This window comes from Elephas maximus, chromosome 23, assembly GCF_024166365.1.
Source record: "Elephas maximus indicus isolate mEleMax1 chromosome 23, mEleMax1 primary haplotype, whole genome shotgun sequence".
NCBI classification, from domain to species: Eukaryota; Metazoa; Chordata; class Mammalia; order Proboscidea; family Elephantidae; genus Elephas; species Elephas maximus.
Genome location: NC_064841.1, coordinates 58513299 through 58533616, shown reverse-complemented (window position 1 = coordinate 58533616; position 20318 = coordinate 58513299). Strand labels below are relative to the sequence as shown.

At 42.7% G+C, this 20318-nt stretch overlaps 1 protein-coding gene across 2 annotated transcripts in view; it reads right to left on the bottom strand.

Moving 5' to 3' along the window:
• The window catches only part of WASF3 (WASP family member 3), a 152372-nt gene that overhangs the window by 31959 nt on the left and 100095 nt on the right, over positions 1-20318 (bottom strand). For both annotated transcript variants that reach the window (XM_049867219.1, XM_049867220.1), the window contains exon 3: positions 5315-5457. In XM_049867219.1, coding sequence (XP_049723176.1) covers positions 5315-5447 — 133 coding nt within the window. In that variant the 5' untranslated portion in view covers positions 5448-5457. The remainder of the gene's footprint in view (positions 1-5314; positions 5458-20318) is intronic.

Sequence of the window (20318 nt, the reverse complement as noted above, 5' to 3'; positions counted from 1 at the left end):
CACAAGTGGTTAAGCACTTGGCTGCTAACCAAAAACTTGGTGGTTCGAACCCACTCAGCAGCTTCACAGGAGAAAAGACCTAGCACTCTGCTCCCATAAAATTACAGCCTGGAAAGCCCTATGGGCAGGTCTACTCTGTCACATGAGGTCACCATGAATTGGAATCGACTCCACGGCACCTAACAACAACAGCATAGATAATGGTGTGCACATCGTAACAACGACACACATATCACCAATGATGGTGTGTACACCGTAGTCTTTTGCAAAAGATACACCGCCATTCTCAGAGCACAGCAACTGTTGTTGAGGACAACACTGTGCGCTCTGCTAGCTGGAAAGGACAAACATCACGTGCGTGCTCTCCCCCTGCAACCCTTAGCCCTACTCAAAAAACGGGCAATTGATACTATGTTTCCACTTGGAAGTTCTAGATTTATAAAAATAGGCAGAAATGGAAAACAGAAAACTGCGTAATTAATTTTTTACCAGCTGCCGAAAGCTGACAGGTGATTAAAAGAGGAAAATGGAAAGAACTATGTTTTCTGAAGAACATGAATAAAATGCAATTACAGTCTTCAGTTTTGTAAACAGCAATCTTTTTGAAAAGATGAATTTTACTCATTCTTTCAATGGCAAGCCCAAGAATAGCAAAACTAAAATAATTCTTAATTGAATTAAAGACCACATTGAGGTGAGTGTGATTTATTCATTCTGTACTGACAACGGTTCCACTTCTGGAATTATTAGTGCCATAATGAACTGTGTCCAAGTATGTCAGGTTAAGATGTTATGCCACCAAATTGGCAAAGCATAAAAATTATGCATGGATCTTCAACTGTATTTAAGAGTGAAGATGGGAGGAAAACATGGCACAGAATTCAAATTCTAAAAAAGTCCAGACTCACTGGGCCAGCTGAGACTAGAGAACTCCTGAGACTATAGCTTTGCGATACTCTTTCTTGAACTGAAACTACCCTCTGAGGTCACCTTTTAGCAAGATAACAGGTTGGCACACAAATAATAAAGGATATTAACTGTGAGTACTGGGCTCCATTAAAAAACCATCTGTACGAGACCAAAAGGTCAACAATTACTCTAAAGCAAAGATGAGAAGATTAGGTGGTCAGGGAAACTAGAATAATGGAAAAGGAACAATCAGAACACAATTAGAGAGAATGTGGACACATTGTGAAAAATGTAACTAATGTCAACGAACAATCAATCCGTAAAGAAATTGTCAACTAAGAACAGAATATGCTGTGTAAACTTTCACCAAAAACACAATGTTAAAAAAAAAAAAGTGACGATTTGGTGGAAACCATCAGAGTCTGATATGAGTACTTTCTGTGGACTAAGTAACAAGGTCCTTCAAAAATGTTAATATGCACACCTACCACCTAGATCTTGGTTTTTTCAAAATTTTGGTGTTTCATTTTCCATTAAAAGGAACCAGGGCCCCACAGAAAACTGACTCCAGGGCTGAGGGTAGACAAACATAAAATGAGCTTAGAATGTCTTGCTGTTCTAGAAAGTAAAGAAGTGCTCAGAAGCAATGGGCCTGGCAAAAGGACACAGGCCTGCCTTGACTGGTAGGCCATCACTCCAGGCTACTTGCCTCTAACCTGGGTTTCCCTCTGTGTGTCCATCAGTCTGTATGCAACGTCCCCCTTCCATAAAGACACCAGTCGTTGGATGAGGGCTCACCCTAACCCAGTATGACCTCATCTTAACTTGATTACACCTGCAAAGGTTCTATTATTCCCAAATAAAGTCACATTCATAGGTGTCATGGGTTAGGGCTTCAACGTATCTCGGGGCGGGGGGGGGGGGGCACAATTCAACACACAATAGGCCCTAACTCCCCCCACCTCTTTTATGGCTTGGTTTTCTACTATGAAAGTAATTCATGATTATAGGAAATACAGAAAATCCAGAAATGTAAACAACAGGAAAAAAATAGTTCGAAGTTCAATCTAAGACATCTATTGATGGCATTCTGATTTGAATTAAGCTTTATTCTGTTTATAGTCTGTGTAAAAGTCATAGGACTTTGTGATTATAAAAGTAATGCATGCTCCTGGAAAAAAATCTGAAAAACCCAGAAAAATAAAAACTTAAAAAAAAAAAGTCTCTCGTACTACAAGAAACTCTTTTTTGTGTACTACTTACCTTGCAGTCCTTTTTTGTTATGAATCGTGTCCCCTAAAATATGTGTTGGAATCCTAACCCCTATACCTGTGGGTGTACTCCTATTTGCAAACAGGGTTTTTCTTTCTCATGTTAATAAGGCCACAACAGTGTAGGGTGTATCCTAAACCTACTCACTTCTGAATAATAAACAGCACAGACACAAACAAGAAAGCACAAAGGGAAGCAGACAGATGCCACACCCAGAATGCCAAGGAACCAGGAAATGCTGGGGCTACAGAACCTGAAATAGACAAGGAAGGACCTCTCGCTACAGCCACATCCTGAATTCAGACTTCTAGTCTCCTGAGTGGCGAGAAAGTAAATTTCTGTTCCTTAATGCCAATCATTTGTGGTATTTCTGTTACAGCAGCACTAAGAAACTAAGACATTTTTTCTATGCATTTTATAAAAGCCAAGATACAGCTGTTGATAATTATGTCCACTTTATTCGGCAAATACTTTCCAAGCAGTCCCTGCGCATCAGGCGTTGTTCTAGCTGCCTAAAGGGATACAGCAGTGAACACAGCCAAAGTCCCTGCTCTCATGAAGCTGGTATTACTGTTGGGGGAAACAGGAAATAAGCAAATATATGTCAGGTGATGACCAGTTATTAATTACGAAGAAAAATAAAGCAGTAAGGAAACAAAGAGTGGTAGGAAGTGGGCAGTGTTGTAGATAAGGTGGCCAAGGAAGGCACGAAGGTGGTTAAGAAAGGGCAAGACCAGGTGATACTTAAGCAGGTGACTGCCTGAAGAGAGGGAGGGAAACATATAAGTATCTGAAGGGAGAACTTTCCAGGTAGAAGGCAGTTATTGTGGCTGGTGTGTGTGAGCAATAGCAATAATAAAAAAAAAGACATAATTTAGATCTTGGTTCTGACCATGGCTTAAGGTAGCTTTCTTCCTGGACATCTTAACTGTGAGCCAAAAACTCTTGTTTTTGATTAAAAAAAAAAAAAAAGATCATACAAAGTTATTACCTTACAGCGCTGGAAGTCAGAAGTCCAAAATGGGTCTCACTGGGCAAAAAAAATCAAAGTTTTGGCAAGGCTGTGTTCTTTACTAGAGGTTGCCTTTTTTTTTTTTTTTGTCTTTCTCAGCGTCTAGAGTCTGACATCTTTGCTTGGCTCATGGCCCCCTTCCTCCATCTTCAGAGCCAGCATTGGTGGGTGGGATCTTTCTTACATCGCTTCACCCTTAACACTGCTTCTTCTGCCTTCCTCTTCCACATTTAAAGGATTCCTGTGATTTCACTGGGCCACCTGAATAATCCAGCATCGTTTCCTTCTCTTAAGGTCAGCTAATTGTTGTTGTTGTTAGGTATCCTTGAGTCAATTCCGGTTCACAGCAACCCTACGTGGCAGACTAGAACTGCCCCATAGGGTTTCCTAGGCTGTGATCTTTTTGGGGGCAAACTGTCAGGTCTTTCTTCCATGGAGCCCCTGCGTGGATTTGAACCACTAACCTTTCAGATAGCAGCCAAGTGCTTAACTGTTTTGATTAGGAACCTTAATCCCCTCTTGCCAAGTAAAATAACATATCAACAGGATTTGAGGATTAGGACATGGGCATCTTTGGGTGGGGGCATTATTCTGTCAACCACAAGAGGATTCTGCAGTATAAAACGTAACCGCGTGGGCAGTTTCACTTACAAGAGACTGTGGACAGCAGGTGCCATAATAACACAACACTAGGCTGAATATTATAGCAGGACATACTGTTTGATTATTGAAATTTTAACAGTTTACGTCAGTTTTTCATCACTTATACTTTAAGCCAATAGACAGTTCAGGAACAAAGATAAGAGACCAAAGCATGAGCTGGTCCACGGGATGGCACAAAGCATATGAATACAAACAGAAATACTTTATCCTTCAGTAACTTACAAGGTATCTTCTTGTACTTACAGGAATTTATACATTTTGTCAACAACCACTGCCAAAAATCAAACGTAATTAGTTTAGAATCTAGAAGTCTATTTTAGAAGATATTTTAAATAATTTCCAACTTACTTTCGTCTTAGCCAATGATTATAAACCCCACTGCCATCATACATACACTAAAAATATGTCAATATGGTATAATTCTTTTAATTAAAATATACTTATTGACAGTATTTCTTCTACAAAATACAAAAAAGTATTTGAGTTAAAAAAAAATTCTTCTATGCTTGATGTTACCAGTATGTGAAATTTCATGGAAGATTCTCTAGTTATTTACGAGTTTGTGAAAAACTTAACTGTGAAAACCTGTCACCCAGAAGGCAATGTAAACCATCCAAGCTGAAAAGGAGTGGGATGAAGTGATAAAACAAGAACACAGTATAAATGCAAAAATTTGGGGGAAAAAAATCCAACTTCAAAAAGCTTTGAAGAAAAAAGCATTTTCATGCACATTTGAGACTTTAAAAGATGGCATATTCCTTGGATGTTTTATGTAAATGTTCAAAATTAGATTAATAGAAAGCTTTTTCTTCCTTCTGTTTATGTTCTCCACAAGTCTAATACATCCGTGACGCAGCAGGTTATCTGCTGGTCTCAATTTGGAAGTCAATGCCTGTGTTTTAGCTTTTAAAACTTTCCTTAGGTTAAAATCAGCAACTCTCACGACTTTTTGGCTTTATTATCTGCTGCATCTTGAATATTATTCCATTAACAAATATCTGTGGAGCGCCTGTTACGTGCAAGCATATTCCACATGTCAACTAGTTTTCAATCTATTGAAATTTTTTTTATAAAGAACAATTGGTTTCTTTAGAGTTTTACAAAATAATTCAGTAAACTTAAAAAATTATCAGTTATTTTACCTTCACTTTAATAAGCTTTTCAAAAAAAATCAGCAGTGTTTTAGGAGTATGAATATTTGGTCATATCAAATAATTTTGAACTGGTCAATTTAGCATTAAATCTTAATCACAATAATTAGGTAGCAAAAGACCAGCGAGGCTGCAAGAACTAAAGTCACACTGCGTAACTGGGCTAGAGGGCGGTTTGAACTCCTTCTTTCAAAGCTGTCTTCTTTGTACAACCGTCCAAGTGGTGAATTACAATTGATTTTCTAATATGAAAATGAAAATGTCATCGCTATTCTGGAAAGAAGTGTTCCAGAAATCTGAGGCTTACTTAGGCTGCTTAGCTGACGTATGATGGCAGCAAGGGTGCTGTTGGTCACACATTCCAGCTCGCTGGTGATTCCTTCAGGCAGAGCTCCGCGGCACAAGTGCCGGGGCTCGATGTTCCTCTTCACCAGAGGCATGGCTCACGATCTGAAAAGGAAAAGGGCAGTTTTTAAAAGCTCGTATGCACATTTTAACAAATCTGGAGATCTGATTCCCTTGAAAGGCGTTTCTTCTATAAAATAAGAATGGTCATATGGCACAGTTTTAGTCAATGAGATACTTCTCAGGAATTCGTATTTCCCAGGAATTTTCATTATCCTATCATTTTTAAGGAGCCCCAGTGGCACAACGGTTAAGCTCTTAGCTGCTAACTGAAAGGATGGCAGTTCAAACTCACCCAACGGCTCTGTGGGAGAAATACCTGGCGATCTGTTCCCATAAAGATTACAGCTTAGGAAACCCTATGGGGCAGTTACACAATGTCACATCAGGTCGCTATGAGTCAAAATGAACTTGACGGCACCTAACAATAACTATCATTTTTATATTAGAAAATCAGCAAAAGTTTCAGCAAACGTCAAACTGCTTAAATAAATTTACACATATATCAAAGATATACATGTAGTACAATCTTACTTATACAGACAAATAGTAAGTGCAGGATTTCCAGTTGAAAGGGATACATGCATTTCCCTCCTCTCCCCTAAAATGATGATGAAGGGATGGAAAAGGCATAAGCTTACAAGTACTAAGTGCAGGAGAGATACAATAGCCATGTAACTGTGGGCAGATTGTAACAAAAGAAGACCAGGAAAGGCCTTCCTTAAGGTGAAAATGGAGAAAGGCAGGAAATAAACCAATCTGTGCCAAGGAAGCTTCCCCATCACTCCACAGGCTACAGAAATCTATGAAAGAGAGGGATGGGTGGGTGTGCAAACAGGAGGGCTGACCCTACTCTCTGGAAAAGGTGAATTAGAGAACCTAGACTTGGGACACTAGGCAAAGCAAAGGGTAAGAGCAGTACAGGGATTGTGGCAGCACTAAATAAAAGTCTACACTGTATGGTAAGATAGATGCCTCCCCACCAACCCAGCTCCCTTCCCACTTGCCTTCCAGCACCCTGACAGCCTGGTTTTCACTCACCACTCAAAGACGCTGGAACATTGCTCTCTGGGGGAAATGACCCATTTTGAAGGGAAAAGATCTATAGACACTGACATTGGGAGGCGAGAGCTTTCTCCTACTGACATTGCCAGAGAGATCACTCCATAGCAACAAGTAGATAATCCTGCCCAAGTCCACACTTTCCAATTAGCTTTTAGTGCCTTATACTTAAATGAGAACTGATAGTCAAGGGTCATCAGACACTTCCAGGAAAGCTTCCCCATTATCCTGGGAATTCCCTTCACCTCCCCCTCTAAAAGTGTTTTATAAATAAAGTCCTTTTTTTGTTTAAGGAGGCATAAACAATTTCAGATTGTTAAATTCATACTATAGTAGAGTCATGAAAGGGTTATTAAGGGTATTCAACCTTCCCATAATAGTTGTTTCTCAGAAAAGTCTACTCCTGTTATATTTACAGCACTTCACCATGATTGGGTGAATCCCCAAGTTTCTTGTCTTCTTCTGGCAGGAGGCCTAGGCGCAGGCACACTGACTCCGAAATCTACCCACTACATGACCTTCCTGGGATGACAGCAGCAAGCCATTGCCACTTTTTCAGGGCTGTGCACAGCATTTTTAAAGCCGTGCTCACAAACCCATTCACTAAAATTACTCGAACTGCACACACATCACAAGACTGAGTATCTTCCCCTCGCTTTTCACGCATACGTATGTCACTCCCTATAAAAAGAGCAAATCTGCCCTGGTTCACGGAGCTGTCAGCCTTAGGTCACGGGACCCTGCCTGTCACCCAGCTTGCAAACTGTGAATAAATGTTTCTGTTCTTCCAACCCTGTGTCTGGCTGACTTCAATTCGCTAGTCTGCTTGACAAAACCTATTAGTTGACGGCTTCAATTCAACAAAACTACTAGTTATACAATGCTAGAAAATCCAATGACTGGGATAATCAAATCATTATGACAAGATTATCAAATTACCAAACTTGCCTTTAGCCAATCCATAAGCTTGTTGTTGTTGTTAGGAGCTGTCGAGTTGGTTCCTAATCACAGAGACCTCCATGTACAATAGAACGAAACACCACCCGGTTCTGCACCATTCTCAAAATCGTTGTTACGCTTGAGCCCATTGCTGCAGCCACGGTGTCAATCCATATTGCTGACGGTCCTCCTTTTTTTCAATGTCCCTCTACTTTACCAAGCATGATGTTCTTCTCCAGGGACTGATCCCTCCTGGTAATATGTCCAAGTGTGTGAGACGTAGTCTTGCCATCCTCACTTACAAGGAGCATTCCTGTTGTTCTTCTTCCAAGACAGATTTGTTCGTTCTTTTGGCAGGCCATGCTATGTTTAATATCCTTTGTCGACATCACAGTTCAAAGGCATCAATTCTTCTTTGCTTTTCTTTAGTCATCGTCCAGCTTTCACATGCATACAAAGCGATTGAAAGCCCCATGGCTTGGGTCAGGCACGCCTTAACCTTCAAGGTGACATCTTTGCTTTTCAACACTTTAAAGAGATCTTTTGTTACAGATTTGCCCAACACAATGTGTCTTTTGATCTCCTGACTGATGCTTCCACAGGTGTTGATTGTGGATCCAAGTAAAATGAAATCCTTGACAACTTCAATCTTTTCTCCATTTACTGTGATGGTGCTCACGTCCAGTTGTGAGGTTTTTTGTTTTCTTTATGTTGAGGTATAATCTATACTGAAGGCTGTGGTGCTTGATCTTCATCAATAAGTGTTTCAAGGGCTCTTCATTTTCAGCAAGCAAGGCTGTATCATCTGCATATTGCAGCTTATTAATGAGTCTTCCCTCCATTGCTGATGCCCCATTCTTCTTCATATACTCCAGCTTCTTGGATTATTTGTTCAGCATACAGACTAAATAGGTATGGTGAAAGGATACAACCCTAACACACCTTCCTGACTTTAAACCACACAGTGTCCCCTTGTCCTGTTCAAACGACTGCCTCCTGATCTATGTACAGGTTACTCATGAGCACAATTAATTGTTCTGGAATTCCCATTCTTCCCAATGTTATCCACAATTTGTTATGCTCCACACAGTTGAATGCCTTTGCACAGTCAAAAAAACACAGGTAAACATCTTTCTGGTATTCTCTAGCTTTAAGCCAGGATTCATCTGACATCAGCAGTGATATCCCTGTTTCCACATTTTCTGCATTTGGCTTGAATTTCTGGCAATTCCCTGTTGACATACTGCTGCAGCTGTTTTTGAATGATCTTCAACAAATTTTACTTAGTCGAGTTATTAATGATATTGTTTGATAATTTCTGCATTCAGATGGATCACCTTTCTTGAGAATAGGCATAATGGATCTCTTCCAGTCAGCTGGCCAGGTAGCTGTCTTCCAAATTTCTTGGTATCGATGAGTGAGTACTTCCAGTGCTACATCTGTTTGTTGAAATACCTCAATTGGTATTCCGTCAATTCTTGGAGCCTTGATTTTTTTGTCGATGCCTTCAGTGCAGCTTGGACTTCTTCCTTCAGTACCATCGGTTCCTGATCACATGCTACCTCCTGAAATGGTTGAATACTGACTAATTCTTTTTGGTACAGTGACTCTGTGCATTCCCTCTTCTTTTGATGCTTCCTGTATCGTTTAGTATTTTCCCCATAGAGTCCTTCAATATTGCAATTCGAAGCTTGAATTTTTTCTTCCGTTTTTCAGCTTGAGAAATGCCGAGTATATTCTTCCCCTTTGGTTTTCTAATTCCAGGTCTTTGTTCATGTCATTACAATACTTCGTCTTCTAAAGCTGCCCTCTGCAATTTCTATTCATCAATTTTATTTCACCATTTATTCATTTTGCTTTATCTACTCAACATTCAAGAACAAGTTTCAGTCTCTTCTGACATCCACTTAGGTCTTTCCTGTCTTTTTAATAACCTCCTGCTTTCTTCACATATGATGTCCTTGATGTCATTCCACAACTCCTCTGGTCTTCGGTCATTAGTGTTCAAGCATCAAATTTACTCTTGAGATGGTCTTTAAATTCAGGTGTGATATGTTCAAGGTCGTACTCTGGCTCTCGTGGGCTTGTTTTAATTTTCTTCAATTTCAACTTGAACTTGCACATGAGTAATTGATGGTCTGTTCCACAGTTGGCCCCTGGCCTTGTTATGATGGATGATATTGAACTTTTCCATCATCTCTTTCCACAGATATAGCTGATTTGATTTCTGTGTATTCCATCTGGGAAGGTCCACGTGTACAGTCATCGTTTATGCTGGTGACAAAATGTATCTGCAGTGAAGAAGTCATTGGTCTTGCAAAATTCTATCATGAAATCTCCAGCATCTTTTCTATCACCAAGGCCACTCTATCACCAAGGCCGTTATCTTCCAGCTACCGATCCTTCTTTTTTGTCTCCAACTTTCACATTCCAATCACCAGTAATTATCATCAATGCATCCTGATTGCATGTTTGATCAATTTCAGACTGCAGAAGTTGGTAAAAATCTTCAATGTCTTCATCTTTGGCCCTAGTGGTTGATGCGTAAATTTGAATAAAAGTCGTATTAACTAGGCTTCCTTGTAGGCGTATGGATATTATCCTACCACTGACAGTGCTGTACTTCAGGAGGGATCTTGAAATGTTCTTTTTGACGATGAATCCAACACCATTCCTCCTCAAGCTGTCATTCCTGGCACAACAGACCATGTAACTGTCCAATTCAAAATGGCCAACACCAGTCCATTTCAGCTCACTAATGCCTAGGATACCAGTTTTTATGCATTCCATTTCTTTTTTGACGATTTCCAATTCTCCTAGATTCATACTTTGTACATTCCATGCTCCTATTATTAAAGGATGTTTGCAGCTTTTTCTTCTCATTTTGAGTCATGCCCATCAGCAAATGAAGGTCCCAAAACCTTGACTCCATCCACGTCATTAAGGTTGACTCTACTTTGAGGAGGCTGCTCTTCCCCAGTTGTATTTTGAGTGCCTTCCAACCTGCGGGGCTCATCTTCTGGCACCATATCAGACAGTGTTCCCCTGCTATTCGTAAGGTTTTCAATGGCTAATTCTTTTCAGAAGTAGACTTCCGGGTCCTTCTTCCTAGTCTGTCTTAGTCGAAACTCAGCTGAAACCCGTCCGCCATAGGTGACCCTCCTGATAATTGAATACCGGTGGCATAGCTTCCAGCATCACAGCAACACACACACCCCCACAGTATGACAAACTGACAGGCACATGGGGGATCCATATGCTATTGATGTAGATAAGATTATGAGAATCAGAAAGACCTAAATTTGAGTTGCAGTTTTACTGCTGACTAGCTTGTGCTCTCAGGCAAGTTAGAAAACTTTTCTAAGTCTTAGTCTTTTCACCTGTGAAATGAGTTGGTATCATCTCCTTTAGAGGGTCGTTATTCTCTAAATCTTTACTCAGTGCCAAGGTGTGGCAGATAGAGTGCTGGGCTCTGAGGTTATAACAATGACACTGGCAGAGACTGTGAGTTGTTCAAGGAGCCCTGGTGGTGCAGTGGTTAAAGCAATCGGCTGCTAACTGGAAGGCTGGCAGTTCAAAACCACCAGCAGCTCCATGGGAGAAAGATGTAGCAGTCTGCTTCCATACAGATTTACAACCTTGGAAACTCTATGGTGACCTTATGGGGTCACTATGAATCAGAATCAACTCAATGGCAGTGGGTCTTTGGGGTCTGGGTAGTCATTCATTCAACAATCATTTTCAACCACTTCTCTGTTGTGTTTCTTAACTACTGAAAAAAAAAAACAACCATATAGTTGCTGTCAAGTCAATCCCAACTTGTGTATCATGGCAACCCCATGTGTATCAGAGTAGAGCTATGCTCATTTAGGTTTTCAGTGGCTGATTTTTTTTGGAAGTTGGTCACCAGGACTTTCTTGTGAGGTGCCTCTGGGTGGACTTCAACTTCCAACCTCTCGGTAAGCAGCTTTAACTGTTTGCACCACTCAGGGTTTCCTTCTTAACTACAGAGGCTGCAAAATGCAATACTCACTTTCTTGGCTCTTGCTTTGGTTGTGGAGCCCTGGTGGTGCCGTGGTTAAGAGCTCGACTGTTAACCAAAAGGTTGGCAGTTCGAATCCACCAGCTGCTCCTTGGAAACCATATGGGGCAGTTCTCTGTCCTATATGGTCGCTGGAGTTGGAATTGACTCCATGGCAACAGGTTTGGTTTGGGTTGCTTTGGTCATGCCATCAAGGTTCCTTAAGGGTTAACTCACCAAAGGTCCCAAGGTAGAGGAAATGTGAAGAATGATCTGGGGAAGGCAAAAGTGGATGACGGTTCTGTTGAATTATAGTACGTTTTATTTTCTATTTCTACTTTACATCCAGTAAGATGCTGGTTTAGTCACCTTAAGGTGAAATGGAAATAGTGAGCATATTTTCAGATCCAAATACTACCTCGACCATCAACAGCTGCACTGCCTACGGCACATCACGTCACCTCTCTGTACCTCGGTTTCCTCCCTGTAAGATGGGGATAGTAACAGTACTCAGCCCACAACGCAGGGCTGCTGTGAGTCAGACTCGCCTTGACGGCACACGACAACACAACACCCTACAAAGTGAGGATTTAATGAGTTTACTCCACATGAGAACAGTACCTGGCATAAAATAAGCACTCAATACATGTGACTAATTATATTCATTTTATTATATCTTATACATTGTTATAATGCTGTTGTCTTGACTATACTATAAAAACAGCTCACTGGTTGAGGGTAAGGCCTCAGCACCAAAAATAGACAGTGATATTTACGAATGAATTATGTAAAAGAAAAGGTACCTCTCCCAGGAAGGAGTACTTAAATATGAAAAATTTAGAGATACAGGTTTCCAGGCAAAATGTAAAAGGTTTATTGTGAGTTGTTACTTCTTTCTGGAAGAGTCAATTAGTGCAACAGAATGGTGAGTAGGTACACTAAAATGAGCCAGAAAACTAGAATTCCTCCTAAGGAATAAAAAAAAGGAAAAATCATTCATAAACTTACTATAAGCATAAAGTGTTAGGAAGAAAAATATTAAAAACTGGTCAGCAGGGACCAATTCCACAGGAACTAGAAGGAAATTAAGCAACAGAAAGATGATGTCCGTACGGACGCAGAGAGCACTGAGGGGAATAAGAGGAGGGGGCTGCAAGAGCTTCTAAAGGTAACCCAAGTAAGCTAACGAGCCAGGTGCGCTACCAGAATCGGAATTCATCAGCAGTCTACTTGTACCTCAGCTTTGTGTAACCGGCCTGAGAATGAATTGTCTTTTAGAAAACTTCTCAAAAGATGGTTTCACAAGCATTTCGGAGAAGCATCCGATTGAGGAGTTGAATGTGACTGTGTTCGTATCATCCTCTTCCCCACATTCAGCTTGTATTTATTTAGGACAAAATGTCCCTTTTTCCCTGTGTCTTTAAATCTCTGGCATGCCTAGAAACTTATCAGTACAAGTGTCCCCCGCCTACCACCCACATTTATTTTGACCCATAATCATTCAAACACATACAACCCTAAAGATGCACACACCATACAGATGTTCCACCAGTATGGCTAAAACGTGTTCAACGCGAACTAAACACCTTCCTGGGAAGAAGTACAGCCAGAATATTCTTTAGAAGGGAGGATGGTGAGACTTCATCTCATGTCCTTTGGGCCTATTATCAGGAGGGACCAGTGTCCCGAGAAGGACATCATGCTTAGTACGGGAGGGGGTCAGCGAAAAAGAGGAAGATCCTCAATGAGATGGAGTAACACAGTGGCTACAACAATGGACTCAAACACAGCAACAGTTGTGAGGGGTGCAGGATCAGGCAACGTTTTGTTCTGTTGTACAGAGGGTCGCTGTGAGTCAGAGCCAACTCTATGGCACGTAACCACCACCGCCTCTTTTCCCGAACAGAATGATTCCCTCATATGTATGCATGTAATTTCAGCGTATCCAAGCACTAGCTCAGGCTGATTTCCAGAGAACGCCTGTCCTCTGTCATTCATTTCCATAAGTCCAAATCCCCCCAGTTCTGAAAACCCACACAGGCCTTGCTGACTTTCTCAGTTACAAGGGCTGTCACCCTACTCTGATGCCCCATCCCACCCGACGATGCACCTCAGGTACATCCCTCTCTTGTATCACAAGGATCTACTAACTTTGGTATACGGCAGGCACTGAGACCCTCTCAGTATATGTGGCAGAGCTGCGGTAATACAGTGCTGACCTGGACCTTTGCCCAAGATGTTAGTGGAACACAAAAGAAAATAGCTCAGCTCTGCACAGGGAGCTCTGGGAAGGGCTCAGAAGAGGCAATATGCAAACTGTCCATTTGTTTCTCCACTTACTATCCCCCAAACAACCTGCAGGAGCCTGTGTCCCTGGTGCCAGGCTACAACAAATCCTTGTCTTTTCTCCCGAAGTAGACCCTGCCCCCCCCACCCTGCAACTGGCATCAAGGTAAATCCAACTCATGGAGACCCCGTGTGTGTCAGAGCAGAGCTATGCTCCACAGAGTCTTCAATGGCTGGTTTGTTGGAAATAGATTGCCAGGCCTTTCTTCAAGGGGCCTCCGGGTGGACTCAAACCTCTAACCTCTCAATGAGCAGCCAAGCACATTAACCATCTGCACCCCCAGGGACTCCACATATACCTGTATCCATATACAGCTCTATTTCTATTTGGTCTTCTCTATGAGCACCTCGCCTCTTGCTCCACTATTTCAGCTCTGACTAATTAACCACTAATTTCTCATGATTATTATACATTTATTTGGAGCATCTACACTTATCTAAATACAAAGACAGCAGACAGAGGCCACGCCACTGTCATGCAATTTTAGAAAAAGAATTTCAAAGCTTCTTTTTATGGTTCTAACCACCTACCAATGTTTATGACTTTTCAGTCCACTGTGAAGTACCATAACAGATTTATTTTTTTCCCAGACAGCCTTTATTTTATCTATGCGAATCCAGTTTCAAATAAATTAAAGAGCTAGGAAGAGGTAAAGGAGAAAAATGTTGATTCAGTCATTACACATAAAGATGCTTTTCAATAACAAAAGCAAACATGCAATGAACTCATTCTGTTAGTCTTCAGTGGGACACTTAAACATGCCTCTCGATACTTTCCTTGGAAGAACTACGACCCATCTAAATCATTCTTCAAAGTTATTCTACACGCTAAGGAAAAAAAACCAAAAGTTGCTAATCAAATGTTAAATACTAGAGGTTATATAGCGCATTGGTGTTAGGCCTGTAGTGTGTCCAACTTTTCTGGAAATGTCTCACTTTACAGGGACAACTTTGTTCATATAACTGTGAACTAGATTCCAGGACACAACTGAAACAAGACTGGAGTCTTTCCCTAGGAATTTGGAAATGGAACTAAGATATTCAGCTTAGTCTGGTTGCTCTCTTGAACCTGTTAAACCCATGGCAGTCAAGTCGATTCCAGCTCATAGTGACCCTACAGGACAGAGCAGAACTGCCCCCAGAGGGTGTCTGAGGAGCAGCTGGTGGATTCGAAATGCCTACCTTTTGGTTAGCAGCCATAGCTCTTAACTACTGCACTCTCTTGAACAGCAGAGATGTAATAACTACTCCATCACATGAAATGGAGGTTGACATTAGTAAGCAGCAAGAATCAGGGTAAAATAACTCAGTAAAATAGCCAAAGACAAGAGAAAAGCAAGGATTCCTCAATGGCTTTGCCACTAACGCCTTTAGACCTCACTGCTATCCTTAGTTGACATCAAGTAGATTCACGGTGACCCATGTGTGCAGAGCAGGGTTTTCAAGGCTGTGATCTTACGGCAGCAGAGCACCAGGCCTAAGGCACCTCAGGGTGGGTTTGAACCAACAATCTTTTGGTTGGTAGTTGAGTGCTTAACTGCACCACGCTCGAACTCATGAAACCTCACAGCTGACTAGGATTAGGGTGCTTCCACCCAGTCTCCTCACCCTTCACGAGGGGTCAGACTTGCACCAAGGTTTGATGGCTCTTCCAGTCTTCCCTAGCTCCCTCCCAATTTCCTTTCACATAGGTACCTTCCCTAATAAAAATCCTGCATGTGTAAACCCATCTTGGCATCTGTTTTTCAGAGGACACAGACTAGCACATATGACATGGAGAGTGGTCCAAGAAAGCAGGTGGGAAGACAGGGATTTGGGACTTGCTCACACGCCACTCTGCGAGTCAAAAGAACACTGTCGTAACTGGTACAGAGGGGCATGGATAGTTGCTGAAGCAAGTTCATGGCTCAAATGCTAAAGATTTCACTGGTGACGACCTGGAAATATGTCCTGGTGGAGGGAAATGCTGTGACAGGTACAACGATACAGACACTTGGAAACTATGGAGGGAAAATACCTACAAAACCAGCAGAGTTGGCTGGTTACTGCGAAGTTATACTGATGCCCTGCATAGTGAGAGCAGATAGCTGTTAACAAGAAGTTTTAGGTAAGTATGAGAAGAACAGAACCGTGGTGGGGGTACAAAGTGGCCCTCAGCGTGATGTGGAATGAAGGGCAGACACAATCAAATGAGGCTCAAACCCTAAACTGTGAGAGGTATAGACACTGGAACGCAGGTCTTAGCCACAGCAGGTCTATTTGCAATGCTCAGGGCCTTGGCAGAGAAAACCTGGGGGACGCAGAGTTCTAGATGGATGTTGAGTTGCACACCTCCCCACTATCCACCAGGACCCTCTGGGCTGGCACGCTGCTGAGCTGGAAGACACTGCAGAAGCCTCTTCCCCTCAAGGAAGCAGGACATCCCGTGGGTGTCAGGCAGATAAGCCCCAGCAGAACCCTGCTGGGAAGTGCTGGGCCTGACAGGGAAGAAGAGACAGGCAACATCACACTGACTGAACGTAAGTGTGGGAGGTAAACCTTATGAAGATCCAGGGTCCAAGGACCACCGTGATGTTTTTAGGGTTTAATGGTCAGGGGCATGCTGGGACATCCCCTCGGATGTAAGAGATACATTGCTGCATCTTGTATCCCCTACGACCCAAAAGGAAGCACAGTGCCTGTGAGGTTGGGTTCTGGCTACTGCTCCGGCCCACATACTGGGTGACGTGGCAGGCTGCCAGCTGTGAGTGGGGGCCTGGTACAGGAAAGGACACTGCAGCAGGTCCAGGCTGTGGCACGAGCAGCTGGGCTGTTTAGGCCAGAGGGCCCAGTGGACCCTGAGGGTGCAGAGAAGGTGCAGTACGGAGGTGACGGCAAGCTCCTCAGGAGAATCAGATGCACACATCCGGGATGCGCAGCACAGAAGTACGAGTTCTTTAAAAAAGGCTCTTGGTAACAGGGAAAGATAGAAGCCAATGATTATCAGTGGTTGGGGAGGGGGGAGGGCAGGGAAGGGGGAACCATTCTTCCAGTCGTAGTGAATTTTTGTTTATGGTGATGGAAGAGCTGATACCGAGTTATGGTGAAAACTGCACAACTTGACTAATGTAAGTGACATTACAGAGCTGTACGTAAGAAAAAGGATGGGTTGGCAAGTGTTGTGTTATATATAATTTTGGAAAAACAACAAACCCCACCACCCACCCCAAAAAAAGGGCTGTAGCTGTTGATACTACTTAGACAAAACCAAGCATTTGACGGGACTAGTTTTCTCAGTTTGAAGGAGCAGAGTCATGGTCTCCTGGGACAACCCAGTCAATCAGCAAAATGCTTTTAAAGGTTCTGTTCTACCTTCCAGTTTGCTGAGTAGTATGTGCAGAAATTGTTAAAAGGGAGCATGTTCTGAAGTGTATATTTTTACCAAATATGATTTTTTTTTTTTTTTTTTAAAGAAAAGCTCTTGGTGTATTACTGGGCTTTGGTAAAGACCATGGAACACCCAGAGACCAGGCATCCAAAGCTCCCCATTATGAGCTGGGCTCTGTCAGCCATTTATAAAGTTGAACTAGCAGTAGTCCACCATAAGATGGAAATGGTACATCTGAGCCGGAGCCAGAGCAGAACCTGAGGGCAAGTAAGTTCTGGAGCAGGAAGTCTCCATGACTCCTGCTATAGTTGCACAGTGCCCCCTCCATTGGTTTGAACTTCCGGCTGAAGCAGTAAAACCCCCCAGCTATATTTACAGATGGGTCACCTCGGTATGTGGGTACAAGACAAAAGCGGACCATGGCTGCACGACAGTAATGTTCTGGGATGGCCCTCAAAGACAGCGGAAAGGAAACATCTTCCAAAAAGGTGGAGTCGCAAGCAGTGCTGTGTGGACAGGTGAGCAGCCTGAGGTGAAAATATGCCTAGATACCTGCGTAATGGCAAACAGCCTGATTTTCTGATCAAAAAACTGAAGGAAAAGAACTGGAAGATCAGAAACAACGAGAACTGGGATAAAGGCATGTGGAAGGGAGTTTGGGAGTGGGCATAAAGGACGAAGGTTTTTGCGTCATATGCTAGCCCCGACCAGAAAGCAATCCACCATGGAAAAGGCACTGAACAAGGGGGTGGACAAAATTAGCCAGCCTTCATCTTCAGCCACCCAGGACTGGCCAGATGTGAAAACGAATGGAGACTCCATGGCGGCAGAACAGGAGGTTACATACGGACCCAACAGCGGGGGCTCCCACCTACCAAGGCTGGACGAGCTACTGCTGCCTCTGAACATCCAACCCATCTGTGACAGACCAACACTGAGCCCAGTTTGGTACAACTCCACAAGGAGACCAGCCAGCCACTTGGCAGAAAGCGGACCCTCCTGGAAGCCAGTCGTTCACCCTCCCAGGGGCAGACATCTATTCCAGACATGGCTTTGCAGTTAGTGTTCGTTTTCTACTGCTACCATAATAAATTGCCACAAACTTAGCATCTTAAGCCAGCAACCATTTCTTACAGTTCTATAGGTCAGAGGTCCAGGGAGGTATGGCTATGTTCTCTGTAAGGGGTCTCGCAAGGCTGAAAGCCAGGTGTTGGCCACCCGGGGCGCTTGTATGCAGGCTTTGGGTGGGAATCCCCTTCCAGGCTGGGCTATGGACAGGGGTTCTCCAAGGCCATCCACAAGTTCAATGATTCGCTAGAACTCACGGATTCAGCATAGAGTTGTGCTCAGGGCTAAGACTTACTGCAGCGAAGGATATAAAGCAGAACAGCAAAGAGAAAAGGCACATGGGGTGAAGTCTGGTGGAAACCAGGCCCCGGCTTCCGAGGGTTCTCTCCCAGTGGAGTCACACAGGACACACTTAATTCCTCCAGCACTGAACTGTAACAGTATCTGTGAAGTGCTGTCTACAAGGGAAGCTCATTAGAGGCTTAGAGTCCAAGGTTTTTATTGGGGGCTGATTATGTAGGTACCCTTTGTTGAGCACATACATACCCAAACCCCAGACTCCCAGAAGGAAAGCAGGTATTCAGCATAAACCACATTATTGGCACAGTTCAGGCACACTGAGCTATTCTTAATAGGGAATGGTGGGAGCCATTCTGAAATCCAAGTTCCCAGACACCTGCCAAAGGCCAATCTTGTAAGCAGGTCTTTCTAAGGTTGTGTTAACTCCTTCCTACACACAGGCTCATTCAGGGATTGGCAGAAGTCAGTTCCATGCAGCTGCAGGACTCAGACCTCCACTTCATTTCTTTGCTGGCTGTCAGCCAGGGGTGGTTCTCAGCTTCTAGGGACCGACTACATACCTGGGCTAGATATCTTCTCCACCTTCAAGCCAGAAACAGTAATTCATATCTCTCATGCTTTGAATCTCTTTGACTTCCTCTTCTGCCATCAGCCAGAGAAAGCCACCAGCTTTCAAGGGCTCATGTGACTAGACCAGGTCCAGCCAGATAATCTCTGTACCGAGAATTTAAGGTACTGACTTGGGACTTTAAATGCATCTATAGAATCCCTTCACAGCTTTACAGCAGTACCTACATTACTGTTTGCGAATGGCCAGGAGACAGAATCTTGGGGAGGCCATCTTCCGAGTTCTGCCCCGTACACCTTTCCTGCTCACAGAGCCTTTGCCAGTATCACTATCTCGGGGTTTATAGAATGCCTAGCTTGGTTTTCAAGGCTGTGACCTTTCAGAAGCAGGTCACCAGGCCTGTCTTCTGAGATGCCTCTGGATGGGCTCAAACCACCAACCTTTCAGCTAGTAGTCGGGCACTTACCGTTTGCACCCCCTGGGGATTTATGTATCACCTTATCAAAATAACCCCATGACTCTCTGTGAGGTAATTAAAGAATACATCCCTTCCTTCCTTACAAGTTGTTGGGAGGCTCATGTGAAAATGTGCACTAGGCCAAAAAAAAAAAAAAAGTACATTGCAAGACACTAATAATGTTATTAATTTTAAAACTATATTTATTACTAAAATAAGATACTTAGTAATTTCCCTTATTGTGCAATTAACCTAAACCGCAATGTTTTCATCCAATTTTATTTACTGTGCAATTAAATGCCTTCGCGCTGGCATTTAACTTCTCCAAGTAGTATTTTTCCAATGATTAAAGAATTTCAAATCAAATGATTAAAGAATTTCAAAACCATATTAATGTGGTTTCTATTTTGGTCAACTCTCCTATGTCCTAATAAGTTAACTTCTTTGTTAAGTTCCGTGTACTAAAATTCCTAAGCTTTCCTATGGCATGATTAATAGGAATGTTTTTTTCCTAAACAGTCATAGAAGCAATTCAGCAAAAGTTTACAACAGCACGAAGTTCTCTTCTGGTCCCTTGTCCCTTTCCATATCCATTCCTGTCCATAGTAAACCACCTGGAAGGCTGTTCTGGGGATGAACAGTCATCCATAACTACTGGATTTTTCCAGGTATCTTCTTGTTACGGATTTTCAGTTTAATGTCACTGTGTTCAGAGGACATGCACTGTTACGATTTTAACTCTCTTACATTTGTTAATGCTTTTATGGCCCAGAAAACG